Genomic DNA, 19,573 nt, shown 5'->3' on the forward strand with positions numbered 1-19,573 from the left:
TGAAAGTGTATCTATCTTTTTCAAAGTGTATCTTTGAAATCTAACACAACTCCACCAGCCTATGACTTTGTAAAGACAGCACATCTAAGTTTTGCCACTGTCCTTCTCTGATTACTTAGTTTCTCCAGACTCAAATAGAACACAAGTTCACCAAACGACTCAATGAAATTGACCAGAGACAACACCCTCAGACTTTGAGACAGTAGTTACTTTTTGAATTATGTGTATATATTTTCACTTACAGCCTCCATTTGCTACAAAATAATAGAAAAAATGTTGATGATGTGGATAGCACTAGAGTCAGGTGTACTTTACCCAGGTCACTGACATCACTTAGTAGAAGCACACTGTATTTCTATCAGCTGTATTTAATGAAGGTTTTAGTTTATTATCAAATTTACACTACACTAACATTTTACAATAATGTTGGTTGTAGAGGAAATCAAGCAGACTTAAGAAATATACAAGAAGCTTGCTAAAGAAAAGGATTTAAAAGGAAACAGGAAAAAAGAAAGGGAAAAAAGAGAAGGAAGATAAAATAGAAGAAAAAAAAGAAAATTATAAACCTTAAAAGAATTCAAGACATAATATCTGAATAGACAAAGGTTTGCAGTAATATTACACAATAGTAGGGGAAATTACATCTGCTACTGTTGCAAAGAATGTAACCAGCTTTTTAAGTAACAACCAAGGAAAATTCATGAATAAAAATACATAATACATTATTTTACTTAAGGAAGAGTACAATTGTAAACTTCATACCTTCACAGAAAAAAAAATGATGCCTGCATGTGTAAACAAACACAAATATTTTAATATGCTTTGATTAGCAGCCAGCACTAGTTGTAAAAAAATTAAAATCATTTTATTGTTGTAAGATATTATAGCATGACAATTCATTCTGGAATTAATTTTATTTATAAACAAATACCTTGAAATGGATAAAAACAGAATTTATGTTTTAAATCTTTATAAATAAATTCAATGCCGTTTCTAAAAAAACATACTGAAATTAGGTGGATTTTCCTACATTCAGGGGATATGAAATGACTACATCAATTGAATGACAAAAGCTCAAGATCATCTGAACTGTTTGATTTGCTAAATATTAGGCCAAATATTCAAAACAAAAGTTAGGAAGAAACTTTGTTTTCTCCAGTTATAATACAGAACAGTGGAGAAAACTGACAAGACTACATGCCAGTGTAATAAACTGCCCTGTCTCTTTCAGGCACTTACCTCTGAAAACAACATGTTCAACTGTTTATTTGAAAGGTAAAAATCCTTTCCTTTAGGAATTCAAATTTTAAAAAATTAAGTATGCTTTTACACAAAGCATCATACTCTACTGAGAATACCTACATTATGATGAGATGGGCCCCAAGAAGAATTAAGCAGTCTCAAATCTCTTCCTACCCTAACCATTCAATGATTCTAAGTTTCTACAACAACCTTTCTGGAAGGCACCAGGTACCTGGCACAGCTCTGTATGTGGTGTGACTCCCTGAGGAGGTGACCCAAGCACAAGGGCACCTCATCTCAGGGAAGACACCTCATCAACCACTGTTTGTGCATGTCATGGAAGCAGCACACTAAAGGCAACAAAACCACTGAACCACAGATCAGGATATACAACACAGTCCAAAGGAGGAATGTCACACCCAACCCAAACACACTGTAGCACTGAAGAGAACAGACATCACCTTCTTCAAAACAAATAGTGAAAATGAAATCTGAACAGTCTCAGGGATGTTTCTTTCCATCACCAGCTTTCATCAGAGCCTTAATAGCTCTGGCTCTCATCTCTAGTTCCAGAAGCTCCAGCTGTTGTGCTGATGGCTGAACATCTTCTGATGGAGGAACAGCTAAGGTTGCTGTTTTAGGCTCCTTTGGGCTGGACTCTGCCAACCCCAGAATCTCATTCACACTCTTCTCAATGTCCTTCTGAAGGTCATCTATCTGGCCAGCTCCACTTCTTACAGTGCTCTCTTGCACATCTGGACCATCCTCTTCGTTGCATGGCCCTTCTATGTCACTATCATATGCATCTGCGTTTATGCTGAGGACATCACTATCTTCTCCCTTACCTGTAACAAAAACATAACTATCACAGAGTTGCCCAACAGAACTGTTTTTACCTCAACTTACAAAATCACTTCTGCTTAAAGTGTTAATTTAAAAGAATGAAAAAAATCTAGGAAAAAATCTATTTATAACCAACTCCTCTTCTTTGTCTCCTCCAACTTTTAAAGCTAATTTATATGAGTTTTAATGCATCTTTATGCCATTCTAAAAGAACATGCAGTATAGCAAAGCATTAGTACCAGGAAAAATTATTCCCTCCTGTGAAATTATATTACTTATTTTCCTAATTAAATTGTCATAAAATTTTGTATTAAAGAAAGCTTTTGCAGTGCAAAACTGATTTTCACTTATCTCTTAAATAAACTGAATTTTCAGAATGCAACTTCAAAAACTACACTTAACTATGTTATGTATTTTAAGAGGAGTGGGACTTTAGTGAGACACAAGACTAAAAATTAATAGAAACTCTACTTATAGTGCAACTACTCAGAATATATGATTAGTCTTCCAGATGTATTTAACTCCATATAAAAACATGGAGGAATTTAATACTTTGGTTATTAATTGTGGCTGAAAGATGGAATGTATTTTTAAAAACATAATTAGAATATAATTTAAAATTAACAAAACTAAAATTAAAAACATAATTTATTTAATAAAATAAAAGCAAAGCTCTAACAGAACCTAACTAACTGTTCTCTCAATTTGGCTACAGCAAGACTTGCTTTTGACACACTGGCCTCAGAAGTTCATACTCTTTCAACAGCTTTTGTAAATATGGAAATTAAGAGCAGGATTGGTTCCAACTTAAAATGAATAATGTGTAGTCAGATGATGATAAAGTTAGTGATTACACAGACTTTATAATTATATTATTTTTTATTACTTTTGGTAATGCTATTTTTACCACTTGCACAGAAAAACAAGGCTTTAGAAAAAATGTTATTCTTTTTTTTAAAACAGTTTTAATGCTTTATGGTACTTGTATGCACTTGGTAATAATACATGAAAAATGCCCAAAAACCTTAGGAAGATCTATTTTTCTCAGGGTTTACAACATTACTCCCATCCTGAGAGTATGGAAAAAAAAAAAATCAATACTGACTACTTCGAAAGCTATAAATGCAATTTCTCTACTTAAAAAAACAAAAGGAGGGAGGAAAGGAAGAATCAAAACAGCTCAAAATTGTTTTATAAACAATAGTAATATTTTAAAACATTAGGGTTTTGTTAATTCAGTATTGAAAATTTTTGTGTATTAAACACAATGCAGTTATTAATTTGCAATCACTCTGTATCAGGCTGTGATTGTCACAGTATTTAAGTTCAGATTTAAGAATTATGCACACTCACCCTGAGAAGGCACTCACATACACAGCTAAGGTATGTAGCACCTCAAAAATTCCAAACAAAGCTAACAGAAAAGCAAATTCAGCTCACAAAAAATACATTTATATGTTAAGACATATAAAAGAAGTTTACAGATCACTTTTCAGCTTTTTTCTAAGCAAGATAAATCACAATTTTGAAATAATAAAATCTGAAAGCCTAAAAAATAAACAAGGCTACAAAAAATTCTCCTCACAGCAAAGTGTACGAAAATGACTCATGAGATGAACATACAAGGGTCTTCTTTTATGGTTGCCGGGGGGCTGAAGCCCAGCGGGGAACCGGTTGTCCAGGATAGCTCACTGAGGGCCAGGATCGCCCAGTTTCTACTGTGACAGTAACTTCAGGATTAGTATTTTGTTTCATATGCAGTTTCCCCTATTTCCTATACCATTTAGTCATCTTTGAACAGTATCTTTTTAACTTTACCTTGCAAGCCACAATGTTTGCAAAAGATCAGAATGGGAAACAACATGATAAAGAAACAGTAATTTTTCTTTCTTCACAGTATCAGTCAATGTTTACCTAAGATGCTGGTCAACCAAGCAGCATTCCTATGGATCAAAAAATCAGCTGCATTAGTGGATCACGGTTCAAAGCCTGAAACTTAACATATGAGCCTGATCATCCTATTTTACTGCCAAAGTTAAACTGAGCTCTACTGAGTCTGGCTGGGATGGAGTTAATTTTCTTCACAGCAGAGTGCATGATGCTGATTCTGGATTTGTTTCTGAAGCATGTTGATAACACATCGGTTTGGCTACTGCTGTAGAGTGCTTGAACAGCCTCAGGCCTTTCTCTGTTTCTCACTCTAACCCCACAGAGAGTAAATTGGGAGGCTGGGAGGGATGCAGAGCCAGGACAGCTGAGCCAAACTGACCTAAGGGATATATTCCACCATACAACACTGGCATCTGCCTTCCCAAGTAACTGTCATGCATGCTGAGTTTCTGCTTTCCAGAAAGTGGCTAAATATCTGGCTGCTAGTAGGAGCTTGTAACTAAGTCTCTTATTTTTGCTTTGTTTCAATGTACAGCTCTTGCTTCACTTATTAAAGAGTCTTTATATTGGCTCATAAGTTGTCCTCATTTTGTTTTGCTGACTGTCACCTTTATCCCACTGAGGGACAAGCTATTGAAGGGTTGGTATGTGCCTACTGCTGGCTGGGGTCAGGCCACCATAGGACTCCTTTTTGAATCAACTGATCACATTAAAAAGGAACAAAATATTAAGTCATTCATGTCTGTCCCAGACTTAGTAAATAGAACCCAAGGATGAGAACAACCTTGGGTTCTATTTAGAAATCGGAGCCTCCAAAACTGTGGAATTCAGTGTTCATTCAGGCTTTTTGGCCCACAGATGTTTAATGAGGTAACAGGCTTTATTTCCCTCTTTTGCATCTGTGTTTTTACAGTAATAAGGATCATGGCTGGCATTTCTCATTATCTTTTTAATTTTGGTAACTTTTACTTTTACCTTCATCTACAGTTGCAAAATTCATTTTACCACATTTAATTCCATTTTTAAATTTTAATTGTATCCATTTTTACTTATTCTCTCATTCTCTCTTCTTCATCCCACAGTTTCTCAGGCTGCAGAAGGAGAATGACTGGAGTCACATTTTCTAATCTATACAATATTCCCAAAAGTTCTTAAAAGCTAACATCTTGAGTGAAGCCACTGTTACAACCTAAAGCAATCATGATGCTCTGGTTGATTAAGTCATAAAGAAAACAACAATTATATCACTTGCAACCATCAATTCCTTTTGATAACACAGAAGCAGAAGAAATCTGCAGGATATCTGTCAGTTCTAAGATTCCTCCAACAGTACAACAAGCAACATTTAAAGGATTATTCAGAATCATAGCAATTCACATCTAAGAGTTTTGGTGCTTATGTATGACTCTTTCCTTTCCTATTTAACATTTCTCACTAGCTAATTCAGAAAAGAAATGTTTCAAAAGTCATTCCAAGAGACATCTTTTAGACAACATTCTGAATTGTGAAATACCAGTTGCAAGAAGCAAATAAAGTTACATCTTTGCAGAAAAGAAATGTAGCTTAGAAGAATTTGCAACATTCTTTGACTGGAAAAGCTATTTCTGATCTTTCTGCTTAGAGCCAGTCAAAATGAAAATTAACTGAGACAGAAACACCTATAGTTCTAGTGCTCCATGTACAAACTAATACTGGCAATTGTTATATATGCTGATTTAATGATTGGAATAAAACAAATACTACTGCAGACTAAAAATACTGTTTTCTTGTGTAGAAAGTGCAAATGTGCACCAATAACTTACAAGCCTTTGCATTTTCTATCCTACCAATCACTGTAGTACTTGAATGTCTCACAAGCTGTGTTTTTGCATTTAAGAAGAGAAAGTACACAAAACAAAATACTCTTTCTCAATGTATGTTCATTCTCTGTTCACAACAGAGCTGTCACTGGCCAACAACAGAAATTAGTCACTGGCCAACATCGAGAACACAAAATTTCAGCTTTCTCTACTACATACCTTGTTTTGACTCCTGACCTTCCAGCTTGCTGTCTTCTCTCAGAGAAGAAGTTGAGTCTATACTGTTGTCCTGTCTGGAAACAATTAAGAACACATTTTAATCACCATAATTCAAAATGTAACAGAATATTTTTTAGAAACTAAAACAATTATCAGGTGGTAGGCCAACAAGCCAGCTACAGTAGGAATAAGGGCAGAAGGAAAAGAGAGCTAATGTGAGCACTTGAAAATAAACTTTTTTTGTTTTGCCTTGTGATATACAAGGATAAAGCAATTACTTCCACTGCATCCTTGCCTTTCAGAGTAACAATCCTCAATGGCTATGACTGAGGAACCACAGATGAGCAGTTATAAAGGAAAAGCTTCTCATATTAGGGGCTTTTCTGTAAAACTCAAAATAAATTGACACATAATTAAGTAGTTTGGGAAAACCATAATTTCTACTCTGCTCAAATACTATTTACTGTCTTATATTGAAAGGAAACAATTATTTTCATAAAATTATCATCAGATCATCACCAACCTCTCCTAAACCAGAATCTTGTTTCACAAAGGGATATCTTTTAAAATGAAACTGTTTACAACTCAGCTATTACAGTGTATTCAGTACTCACATTTATCTATTTCTACTACTTAAAGACTTCTACCCTTGATGTGTAAGGTTTCAACTCTTTACACAAGTGTGAGGAAGAGACACTTCAGTGAAAGGCTACTGTCCTTCATGTACTTCACACACACTAGTTACACAAACTGTGGAAATAAGGTAAAACATACAGGAAGGGTACAGGTGGAATGATCCAGAATCACAGGAAGAGTTCAGTTGTCTCATCCAGTGAGCATTTTGACCACAGAAGTGCCAAATTTCTAAACTGAATGTTAATGTGTCATTGGCTTCACCTGTATTAATACAGAGTCAATGCAGCTCTCCTGTCCACGGGAACTTAACACTATAGAAAGGCAGCAGTATTCTGGTGTCACACATGTAAATATAATGACTAACAACTTGTTTCTCACTAAGGGTCTTTAGGGCTTTCCTGAAAGTGAACACATATCTATTTTCCTCATCCTCTATAAGTTGGGTTTTTTCTATGTGCCCAAATTGTTTCTCAGTAAGGGCCTTTAGGGCTTTCCTGAAAGTGAACACGTATCTATTTTCCTCATCCTCTATAAGTTGGGTTTTTCTATGTGCCCAATGGTTTTATCAGGAGGAGGAACACCATAATATTTCTAGAAACTGTGGTCTGAGATGAGAGGCAGGTATTTTCACTTCTACTTCCTTTTCTGAAGTGGCAAAGGCTACATCAACAGACTCTCCATTTTTCTCCCACTTTTTTTAGCCATTGGAACATAAATGTGTAAAGTATCATGCAATAACTCATTAAGGACAATAAACAGGTCACTACGCTTGCCTAACAAAGCCCTGGATGTGAACACCAGTCTGTTCTGCCAATTTATTGAGCCACATGGCTACACTAACACCTTTTCCAAATAAGATGAGAATAATCTAAACATGCCCACACATGTGTGCCAGCAACTGCAAAAGAGACCAGAAGTCAGAAGGGCCTACAGGAATGTGCTGCCACATATCACGTAGAATGAAAAATGTACACCTTCTCCAGGATTTTCACTGTCATGCAGCTGTAAATAGATGCTTGTAATACACCAGCAAATCTGAACTAGTCTAGACAACAAGCAGGATGCAAGGTATCAAACAGACTGTAAAATCAGAGGCGAAATTCAAAAAAATAGACTAAGTTCTGCAAATAGGCAAATTGAGGGACGATAACAGAGCATTAGATACCCCAGAGATGAACAGCATCAGCTACTGGGGACAATCACAGGCCTATGCCTGCCATCAGAGGCACCTGCATGCACAAGGAGGTCTGAGCAGCAACAGCAACAAGGATACAAACTTTGTGGGCTTCTGTGCCAACAGCCAGGGAGAGACATAGATTTCAGACCAGCTATTGGTCAGCAGATGTGGATGGAGCCACACTTTTTTTTTTTTTTTTTAAAGCAACTCCTAACAATTTGTTGCATTTAGTTACTTAACTCTTGACCAAAATTAGGTTAGGATATACCCTGATCATCACTAAGAGCAGAAGAAGCTTTGGCTGCCCCTGTCCCATCCTCTTTCACACACATACTTCACCATTTTGAACTCAGTAGTCATGTCTGCACTGGACAGCAAAGTGCCACTTGAAAAAGCCTGATCTTGCACCAATAGTATTCAGACAGTAGATTTCACAACTCTGATATCACCTTGATGTCTGATGAGGAATTGTAATCATCTCTTTGAGAGAAAACAAAGTGACCACAATAGTTCAAAAACTGGCCATGAAATTATCCAAAACCATTTTAACAGTTGCATAAATAGAAATTACCAACTTTAAAAAAAATCACACATTGAAACTTGTAAAGTTTCTTCCTAATGCCTTGACTTTAACAATAACTACAGCAAACCCATATTTCTTTAGAGACTACCTACTGTCAGCAAAAGAATTTTTAGGACACAGAAGTACTTTTACAGCACGTTTTAATTTCTCAGAATTGAGTGGATTGGACTGCATTGCTGGTCAGCCTTCATGACTTTGCTTCATAGGCATTTTGCACCATCTACTGGCCCAACAAATGCATTTTAAGTTCATTGTTCAGTTTGGCTTTGAACTTGTTAGCCTATCTGTTTGCTAGTGAAAAACATTATCTTAATTATCTGTACTGTGGTATACATTTAAGAAAGGGTGGTCTTCAAACAATGGGAGCAGAAGATACGTTATTCTAAAATTAAGGGACCTTATACATATTTAATACTCTCTTTTTTTCATGCTATGCTGGTAAGTGACAATAGTAATTTAGAGTGTCTCCCTTTTGCCAGCCTTTATATTTCTCCCTCAAGATGACAGTTAAGTTCAAAGTTAATCTTCCAAGCAATAAACTCAGAATTTCTAATTTATTATTTTAAACAGAACATTTTCACAGTATGATCTTTGCAGCAGAAAAAAGCTAACTACAGGTACAATTTGCTGACAACAAATGTCGTAAATTTAAATTTACGTCATTTTAGTAGAGCATGCATTTCACGTTGGCATGCACCACACTAGTATTATTCCTAACGGGGCTCACACAAATGGTTTCTGTACACAGTTTGCTACAGGAATTTGTACAGCTCTCAAAGCATCCGGGTTTGAAGGTGATTTGGTACGCAACTCCAGTAGATTATGCAAAGTGGGGTAAAAACACAGCAAAGGTTAGGAAAATAAGTACTGGCAGAGGAGCAGATGGCTAAGGACTGAGACAGTAGCTCTCCAATACTCGTGGCAGAGATACCAGGTTTCAGTGGTCAATGGCGTTGGAGACCAGAAGGAAAAGTATCATTCACCTAAATCTCCAGTGAGACTTGAGACAGGGACCTATGTTATTTTTGACATTATATACCTTCCTGAATTAAAATTTGACTTTGCACTTAGTTCCAGGCCTAAAAAACATTTCCTGAAGTCCCAAGTCCGTGAAAGATTCCTGCAAATTTTTGTTCCAAGTTTTCAATGACAAATGAGAACCAAAATAATTAAGAAGCATTAAGTAGCAAGTTAAAAAAAACAAAAGGGAAAAAAGTTCTTACAAAGTAATGCTTCTCAAGAAAGGTATCTCAAAAGACAGGTGTTAGTCAAATAGTTTAATGAGCTATGCAAAGTCCATCAGTCCTGTTACAGGTGATGTTTAAGGACACCACAAGAAGAGAAGGCAGTGAAGCAAATTAGCCAAATGCTGATGTACCTGTTCAGTGACTCATGTAGCTGGTTGTTACAGTGATTCCAAATGCTGAAAATAACCGAATTGTCTTACAGGGGTAAATATCAGATGGTAATTGCATGCTTGTGAACAGCCCAGCAGCCAGGAGCATAACATGTTATAACAAGACTAAACTTTAAACTGCTAACTTTTCCAAAATAAAATAAGCAAAAACTGCACTTTTGACTGCAAAGCAGTAAAATGCCTATAAATTCTTGAAACAGCAAATATTAAACTGCAAATTTTCACTCAGTGAAAAAAATAAGCCCAATGTGATTTTGAAGGCAAAAGATCATTTACTCAGACCCATATGAACATTGATCATTATAGTGACATTAGAATGCTTGTTCTTTTAATAATCTTTTATTTCTACAGCATGTAACTTACTTTCACTTGTTCTGCTAGAGGATATTTGAAGAGTCAATTCAGGTAAAAGAAAAGAAATAGCTCAAAAGCATGCTAGCACTTTTTGAATAAGATGAAAAATAGCTACTTGGTTTTTACAAGACATTATCTGGCTCCTGTCAATTAAACATCTGATGTTTAGTTGGAAACTTTGTATGTAGTAATTCTCTTGGTTTAACAGTATTCCATTGCAGACAGTAACACAGAAACAGCAATAAAAATCTGAGAACTGCATATTCAAAAGCCTATAGAGAGTTCACAAATAACAAAATTTATCTATTGCAACAGCATTTTTGAGTTACTGGTAAATACAGTCCCTGCTTCTTTAGTTCTTCTGTATATTTGTTGCAGGATCTCTAATGCTTCACACAGAACAAGCTCGCAATAAAATAAAATAACAATTGTTTTACATGCTAATGTAAGCATGTGAAGCTTTTACATAGTTGAAATTTAAGGAAAGCCTCAGGACTTCCACTTCCGGTAACAGAATGAGGATATGTGCAAAAACCAAAAAAGGAAGAGTCCATTTACAATTAGATGCAATACTATCTAAAAGCTCCACATAGAGATCTGAATTTTGCAAACTTCCTGTAGCTGGAGAAACTTCCCCAAATCCCTGCTACTTTTAGCTGGTAGAGACAGGAAACAGCGCTTTAGAGACTTTAGAGAGTAATTTGCTTATTTCATTTGAAATTTCTGTAGATGTATTGATTCAAGCTTTCTGGATTTCAGCTGATATATGCAGATAGCTAAAGGTTATGTTTGTTGAATTTATTTTTGCAAAGGACAATAATAAGAGACACAAAGGGATGTTTCCAATCAGTTAAAACACTATGATTAGAGTACAGCTTGTTACTCACTTTTCCCCTTTCCACATTTACATTTCCATGAAAAAATTACTACAAGTCACATTTAAAACAAATAAGTTATAATAGAATGCAGGAAAAGAAGTAATTGATACAAAAGCCGCAAGCAATTAAGATAACCTAGGAAGAACTAATAGCAATTATATAAATAGAGAAACTGCCTTTTTTAATGAAAAGTCTTTTCTATTCCCAGGGCAAACAAATTTACCTACTTAAATCCAGATTAGAATTATAACTAATAATTACAAGCAATGCTTGCTTTTCTTGGCAAGGCAGTTTTCACTATTTTTTCACATTTGCACCTTAAGCCTCTCTGGTGGCTGACTTGTTGCTGAAACACAGTTTTCTGAAGTTTTGAAAACTTGCATTTATAATTACTTACAGGTTATAAAGAAGCTGACCCAAGGCCCAAAGATTAGACTACTTAGTAAAAAGTGCTTGTGACTGTTTACAGTTGTAAAAGTATCATATTGGTCTACTTACTGAGCACTGGACTTCAAGATTAACATAAAACCTTAACTCTCCTCATCTTCTCCTATCCCTTTAGTTTTCTATCATCCAAACAGCTTTTCTGTTCTCTTTTCTTTTTGCTAATGCTAGCACACAGCCAAACTGTGGAGCCAAGGTTCTCAGATAGTACCCACTGAGGCAGAATGCTATTTTTAAAAGGGAGAAGAAAAGCCCCAATTCCTAAAACTTGCCTGCCCAGTTTGGAGCAGTCTGAAACCCTAAACTATCAGGATACAGATACAAGAACAAGGGGCACCTCAACCACTGTTTTTCACAGGAAGTAATTTGCTCTACAACTATGAACAACACCTCTCAGTTTCTATTACCTTTTTTGAACAAAATTTCTTCATGATTTACTGTCAGTTACTGAAATCCTCCTAACTGGCATGGGAAAATAGGTTAAGTGTCTTCAGATATCCACTAGCTAAAAAATTGTAAATTCTGATTTTTCTTATTTTGTACTTTTATTCATTAATTTCCTCTTTTTAGATTTTTACCAGCTCAAATGATTTCCACATAAGAAAGAATTTACACAATCTACTGTATCAAGTATCATAAATACATGTCTCAACAGTAGCTTTGAAACATCTTGCAGACACAGAACAACCTTACTGAAATCCAGCAGCACTACTCCTGCCATACATCTTGGAGATAAAGTAATGTATTTTGCAATAGTAAAGAGCTTGTGAATTAGGCCTTAAACAAAGACCCCAAACAACACAATTTCTCAGGGAATCAAAAAACTTGGCTATTTTTAATGGCTTTACCCATTAAAGCCAGCAAGTCTGTCTCCTCATTCTATTTAGAAGTTCACTGACAAATTATCAATCACTTAACAGAGACTACTCCACATAAAGAGACCACTACACTACATAAAGAGACCCAATATTTAGCATATTTTGTAGTTTTTAAATTTTTCTACCTGCTTTTCTAAACAGCCAGCAGAGGGCAATGTCCAAAATAAGAAAGCTAGTTTTTAAAGCAGACTAATGATGACCCCATTCACATAGGCAAGAAATAGCACAGCGGGATACATAAACAATGGGCTCCAAATGGAACCTCAGAAGAAACAGTGTCAAAGGGTATTAAAACTGTATCACAAGGAAAAGAATGAAACATAACTTTGTATTCACTCAATTTTCTAGTATATCTGTATGATGAGAAGTCATCGAAGAAAATTGTGTGATAACTTCATAGCTTGTTTTGAATCTCTGCTAAAGAAAAATGCTGACCAGAATGTGAAAGTTTAATTAGTGTTACTACCTTTCCCATCAATTTGTTCTTATTTAGGAGGTTTAGATAAACTAACCAAACCAGTAGCTAGGAGGATACTTTAATCTGCCCATCTCCACTGTATTGTCTTGTACTGTCTCAGAGGTTTATTAAGTGTGAATCTATGGACCAACTGTAATCAGGTCAGTATTGAAAACATAAAAGCTTATTAGTCTTCTAGAAACAAGTTAGCCTCACTAAATTTGACACATTGTGCATGATAACTAGTAACTTTCTTATTCCCTTCACTACTTCCATAGAAACTATCAAATGAGTGAACTCCTGACAAAGAAATGGTCTTTAAAAAACAAAGAAGCATTTAAAAAAAAGGTTAAGAAATGCAGTCTTTTACAAAAATGCCAGATGCCAAGATAAGAGCAAGAAACCAGAAGCCTCTGTTCTTGAAACTGCATTCTGCAGCACTCCTTATCAGAGTGCATTGAACAGGTGTCAGTGCTGCTTCAACTGAAGCAGGAATGAAAGACCAAAATGAAAAGCTGAAAGAGAAGGGATAAATCTCAGCTGAACTGAAAGTACACTTAAACAATTCACTGAATTAAGTGGGAGGGGTTTACTGCTTTAGCTCACACAAAGACAGTTAAACTAAATCACACCACTTCTGTTGCAGGACACAAGTATGAAAGTTTAATTACCACAACTCAGCTGATGGGTGGTATGCCACTATGAACCCAGTTATGTGCTCAAGACACACTTAATGTCACAAAGTGACAATGCCTGTAAGTTTAGGGCCTGCTAGTAGTCACAGTTCATTGTCATTCAACTAATTAGCAACTGGGTCTTTCAATTATATATTTGATCATTTCTCATGAAAAATCTCTGAATTGTTCAGTTTCCTTAAATTAAGTTTAAGTGTTTTGTCTTTTACTCACTGACTGACTGAATCACCTCCAGTCTTGTCTCCTCCATCTGCCTCCTCGTCAGTATCAGAATCAGCTCCAATCTTGCCTAGATATACACAGTTTCAGACATGAAAATTTAGGAAAGTGATATAATTAATACTACATACTTAGGTTTACTCTTAATTATAAACTCTATTGCAATAAGCAGAAGAGGATTTTTCCCACTTAAAGCAGAAGTTCTAAAATTAGACTTAGTGAAAACCAAAACTCTTATTTGTGAATCTTCTGTTAGCTACACATACATTTATACTGGATTACAAAAAATCTGATTGGGTATTCTGATTAGTACAATACTATGGGTGCTAAAAATACAGAATTAAAAGCAAGGTAGTCTGGAGCACTCAGACTCGAAGAGTTTTTCTTCATTGACAAGACAGCAATATGTTTACAAATAAATTCTTATTCCTTAAGAATTTATTTAATATCAAGAATAAATATCAAGTGCAAGTTTAATAAAGCTGTGAAAAGCTGGAATGTCATATCTTTAACCAAAGTAAAAGATAACTTAACTGTGTGTCTTGGTGGAACTGAGTGATTATGTACACACTAATTTATACTTACTAGTATATATATATATATATTTAAGTAGCTAAAAAGAGTGCAAATCCAGTTGAGGCAGACTATTCCCTGGTGTACAGTGCAGTCTTAAAGTTTCATTCATACCTTCAAGTATCTTCAACAGTTTTTTTTCAGATAACAGCTCCAACTGCTCCATGCAAAGTCTTTTGATTTCGTCCATGGAACAGTTCTAAGAAGACAGATAAGACAAACCAAAAGCTACTAAAAATTTCTGTGAAGAAAGTAACTAAAGATGTCTAATGGTAATAAAGCGATAACTTGGATTAAAGCCTCTCCCATATTCTGATCTGCATTGATGCAACTGCTGTAGAAAACCAGGTGTTTCAGTTATGACAAGTAATAGCATTTCATCAGAAAAATTAAGCAATACACACTCTATCAGTTAGCTGACCAATGGCTTGCAGTCTGTACTGCAGCTGCAACACAGCGCCAGAAACACCAGACCGTATGTGTGAAGCATGGAACAGCAAACAATTGCAGATCTGGTTATTCCTAGTTTTCCATCACTAGAGGGAAGCTGGGTTATGTAATTAAGCTTGCAAAGATCAGAGGCAACTGTTGACTCCAAGTCCACAAACTGGAGAAAATAATGCTATTGACAACACACCGAGAGAAGCATATCACAACACAGGAAATAAAGAAAGTATGTAAACTGTGATTCATTTCTCATGCTCAGTACATACATTGCCATAGATTTTATCAGTGACATTTGGGAATTTCACATTTTCAAATGAGCTATGATACCATATACAAGTACCAAAATTAGGACCTGCTAAACAGGTTGTACCACTCATAACAGTCATATTGTAAGTTTCTACACTATGAGGCAATTTCCCTACAAACTCAATAATGTCTTTCCTTCCTGCTTCTCAGCCTCTTTTTCTTCTGCCAGAGATGAGAAATGGACGAGTCTGTGTGCAATTTCCCATGTGTTTAAAATGAAGAAGTCCTGTCTCACTTTTATTAATAATACAACTCATTAAGATAAAAATTTGAGACAAAAAATTTACAATTACTAACAAACATTACACATTTCACTTACAGCCTCTTCTTATGCACAGGCTGGTGGCCTAATTTATTTTATTAAGTCCTATTGTTCACAAGACTCAAAAAGCATATACTCTAAGCCAGTAAAACTCCAGTTTTAGTCCATAGGAGTTACAGCTTCAGAAGCTGTTTATAAAGAATGGGCTTTATTTTCTTATCTCAGACATTGTTTTAATACCATGCAAGAAAATCAGTTGCCACAAGTAGATATCAGTATCTTCTTTACAATTCAGCACATTAATTAGCGAACAACACTACTGTAATTACTCCTTGTAACCACAAAAATCCTTTTGCATTTAACTAACCACTACAGAGGGACAGTCTAAAGCTAAAGCTGAAGTTTAGAAAAGGCTGAGCAATAGCAAAAGGAGTAACCTAGAATAACAGCAGCAAATCTTCCAGACACATGACTGATGGGAGACTACTTAAGAAAGGTACTTGACTTTGGAGAAACTGCTTTAGCTGAGAAATATACAGGCAGCTTTTGAAATTAAATGCACTAGCCTTAAGAGATAAGTATTCTTTGTTACACAAGCCTTCAAGAGTAAGTATATAAATGGTAAGTGTATTTCAGTACCTTTAAAGTATCAGGCAGCATCTTCTGTAGTTTCTTCTCCCCTATGACACAGAAACACTGTTGAAGCATTTCCTTTTTATCCCCAATGTAGAAACTGACAGGTTTGAGTGACACAGTGAGATCTAATCCTCCTTCTTCTATATCACTGGGTTGTTCAGCTTCTTCCACTTTTTCTCCAGAGAGTACATTGCATTTTGTTTCCTAAAATCAAGGAAGGCACATTTTCTAGTGAATTACAGAAGACAGAAAATTATAGCTTCACCTAATTTTCCCTTCATAAATGCAAGGTACATCTTAATGTGGACTTCTCAAGTTCCAGTGTTTCACATTGCAAGGTAACTGCATTACAGAAGTTACATATTTTATTGCTGAAAATATTTTTGCACTAGGAAAATTTTTTCATGCTCCAGGAAGTGAAAAGTACTCCTAAATATTATCTGCGAATACTTAGCTGGTGTTTACACATGAAAGCATGCTTTAATGCAGAAGAAATCCATCTGATTAGCTGGGCAATTAAATCATAAAGGTCATCATTTACAGCTAGCCTGCTAAAACAGAAATTTGCATACAATCCCCAGTGTGGCAGAGTCTTCACAGAACTAAAATGGGTTTCGTATTAGAAAATACATCCTCCATACATCAGCAGAGGACCTCTAGAATAGAAAAAACTAATTAAAACGAATAAACAAAAACAAAACCCAAACAAACAAAAAAAAACCAAAACCAAACCACCAGCCAGAAATATATTTTGTCAGCCTCAGAATTCACCTAGGCGTGCATGTCACAACCCTTTTTTGCACACCAACACATTCTCGACAAGACTCACAACGCCACAAGTACGAGAACCACGACTGGGGCCACCCGAGCTTGTACGCCACTCCTCCTACACCGGGAAAGCACAGACCGGGGTTCTCGGGATGCGCGCCAGGGCTCGGCCGGCCCCCGCTGATGCCTGCGCTGCCCAGCTTCTCGCCGCCCTCCCCGCGCTCCCCGGAGCCGCACACCGACCGCAGCCGGGACCGCAGCCGGCCCCTGCCGCCAGGACGCGGCACCGGGACGCGCCCGGGGAGGCAGAGGCGGCACGGCACCGGCCAGACGCCGCGACTCCGCCCGCGCTACCTCCAGGGCACCGTGGCTGGACTCGGTGCTGCGCCGCTTCCTGTCGCTGCCGTCCGGCCCCGGGGCTCCCTCCGGGCAGCAGGAACGCGAGCGGCGCCGCTTCTTCTCCTTGGAAGACTTCCTGCCCGGCATGGCCGCCCCGCGCGCCGCCACACGCGCGCCGCTTCCGGCGGCGCTGGCGGGCAGCGCCCCCTGGCGGCGGCGCGCCCCGGCGGGATGGCTGTGAATGTTCGGGAGCGGCCGGGGCGCGGCGAGGCCGCGGGAAAACTGCGGCCGCTCCTGGGCACGCCGCCTGTTCACGCACATATCGGTGATCTACGGCCGAGAAAACACATCTTATATGGAGCTAGGATTGTTCAGTCTGCAGAAAAGGATGGTCAGGGCTGACCGCATTGCTCTGTAAAACTCCCTGGAAGGAGGGGGTAGTGAGGTGGGGGTCAGTCTGTCCTGCCGTGCCTGCAGTGAGAGGACAAGTGGAAATGGCCTTAATCTGAGACATGGGAGATTCAGGTTACATATTTGGGAAAAAAAAAAAAAAATCACTCAGAGTGGTTAGGCACTGGAATACGTGTCCCTGAGGGTGGAGCCACCATCCCTGGAGGTGTCCAAGACATGTTGGGATCTGATGCTGGTGGTATGGTTTAATGGTTCAATGGTTACAGTGATAATGCTGGGTGGATGATGGACTTGATGATTACTTAAAATTCTTTTCCAATATTGATGATTCTATGATGATTCCACAGTCCTATCCTCTGTAACTACTGTTTAATTTTGATATTTTCCCTAACTTTGAACCCGTTTCAATGCTGCAAGGACCTGCAAACTTCTCCCTTGGCAGCTATTTGGCATTCCCAATAACTTTGGAACAATAGCTTTTTCCATGATACTTAATGAGTACTGGAGAAATTTTTTCATGGGATGTAAACAATTAGGAATTGCAGCAGACAAGCCTGTTTAAGGCAGATGGCTGCTTTGTGCAATTCACTAAGACACTGACCAGCTTTCTGCCACCAACAAGATTAGTTACAGAGGGAACTCAGTCTATTATCCTAAAAAGGTTAGTCAAAATTAAAGACTAGGGTAAACAAATGTCCATAATTATGCAGAGAGCATTTGTATTTAAAAGCTCCTTTACTGTGCAAAGATATGTAATATTTTTCTTCTTTATTTAACACAATGGAATATCTTTGTCTGCTTTCTTTCCCAGATTCAAACATGTTGGTATCCAGTTTGTCCATATTGCCTTGGATCTTCAAATGAGGGGTACTGGCCCATTTAAGCAGAGGTCTGCTGAATGCAAGCTCTACAAAACTAGTGGAATCAAAACTGCTGTGGGCAGATAATACATATTTCATGGGCTGACACTGTTTTCAAAAGGGTTAGAATTTACTAAGTACCATCAGTTCTTTTTTCAGCAAGCATGAGTCCCTGCAGAGGCAGATAGTATCAGAGTTAATCCTGATTAGTCTGGTATGATTACCTGGATTGTGGGAATAGATGTTCATAGTTATCATCAGCGAATAACAGCTTGAGCATACTCTGAAGGTGACAGAGATAACGTAATACGGAAACACTGAGGAGGGGTCTATGTTTGGGATGAAAATGGGATCCCTTGGGCAACTATAAGGAAAATAAAAAGTTTAGCAGTGTATGCTTAGACATGCAAACTGTGGTTTAAATGGATGCAGAATACAGAAGCTAACTGGGCTGTTTATAAAAAGATAAATATTCAAATTTATGTGCTCACAGGCTTCAAATTCTGCTGTCAAAAAGGGGTAGTCCATACTTTAAACTATTTTTAATGTGTTTTGTACGCACCAACAGTGGTGTCGTGAACACTGCAAATTTATTTTTGCGACTGGAAAGTCTAGAAACAAAATTTCCTGCCAAATTTGGAACCTCAGTCTCTACAGTGAATAAGCATCAAAAATCCACTGGAATAGGACATCTGAAAACACCCAGATACTCTTCAGGCTCTCAAAAGCTGCATAGAGGATCTTGCTGCCAAACATTTAATTTCAGTCTATTTAGTATACCTTTTGAAAAGATGGGAAACATCTACTTTTCCTAGATTTTGGAATTGCAGATAGTTTAAGGAGAAAGAGACAAAAAGAGGCAAGTGATCACTGTATATAGTAATGGATGACATTCAGCAAAGAAGCTTAACTAAGTATTTTTAAGCAAAATACTTCACACAATTGAAACCAGCAGGCTAACATTTCCTAAAGCATTTGGAGTTGCCTCTGTAGTAGTGATCTATGGTAAGACTCCTCCTGTAGATTATTATAGCATATTACATTATAAAAAAGTCACTGCATCCATTTATTCATAAATCTACAGCTCAGTGTACAGTACTTTTTAATTAAATAGGTTTGCAGACTGAAGTTAGTCTATTTCTGGCTGCAGCCTGAACATGCCTGAGTAATTAACACTGCTTAATTAGGTCCTGATATGAGCAAGGTGCATCATAATAAGACATTAAAGAAACCTTGTGAT

General features: G+C 37.1%; 1 protein-coding gene across 2 annotated transcripts; it reads right to left on the reverse strand.

Annotated features, from left to right (window-relative positions):
* Positions 1-360: 360 nt before the first annotated feature.
* CAAP1 (caspase activity and apoptosis inhibitor 1) lies at positions 361-17,398 on the reverse strand. Of its 2 annotated transcripts, none has more exons than XM_039733268.1 (6): positions 17,078-17,398; positions 15,959-16,159; positions 14,419-14,503; positions 13,726-13,801; positions 5,994-6,067; positions 361-2,087 (listed from the first exon to the last, which is right to left on the reverse strand). In XM_039733268.1, exons 1-6 carry the CDS (start codon positions 17,381-17,383, stop codon positions 1,744-1,746), a joined length of 1,086 nt encoding a protein of 361 aa, XP_039589202.1. In that variant the 5' UTR covers positions 17,384-17,398; the 3' UTR covers positions 361-1,743. The 2 variants fall into 2 exon arrangements, with proteins under 2 accessions (XP_039589202.1, XP_039589203.1); XM_039733269.1 differs by lacking the exon at positions 17,078-17,398 and adding an exon at positions 16,785-17,065.
* Between the last annotated feature and the right edge of the window lie 2,175 nt (positions 17,399-19,573).

Source organism: Passer montanus, unplaced genomic scaffold, assembly GCF_014805655.1.
Source record: "Passer montanus isolate IOZ18808 unplaced genomic scaffold, ASM1480565v1 scaffold85, whole genome shotgun sequence".
In the NCBI taxonomy this organism is placed as follows: domain Eukaryota; kingdom Metazoa; phylum Chordata; class Aves; order Passeriformes; family Passeridae; genus Passer; species Passer montanus.

Coding starts and splice junctions, on each gene's coding strand:
- CAAP1 (XM_039733268.1), bottom strand. CDS start 17,383: ATGTGCGTGAACAGGCGGCGTGCCCAGGAGCGGCCGCAGTTTTCCCGC. Junction 16,160..17,077: donor CCAGCCACGGTGCCCTGGAG/GTAGCGCGGGCG, acceptor CCTTGATTTTAG/GAAACAAAATGCAATGTACT. Junction 13,802..14,418: donor ACTGTTGAAGATACTTGAAG/GTATGAATGAAA, acceptor GTGTATATCTAG/GCAAGATTGGAGCTGATTCT.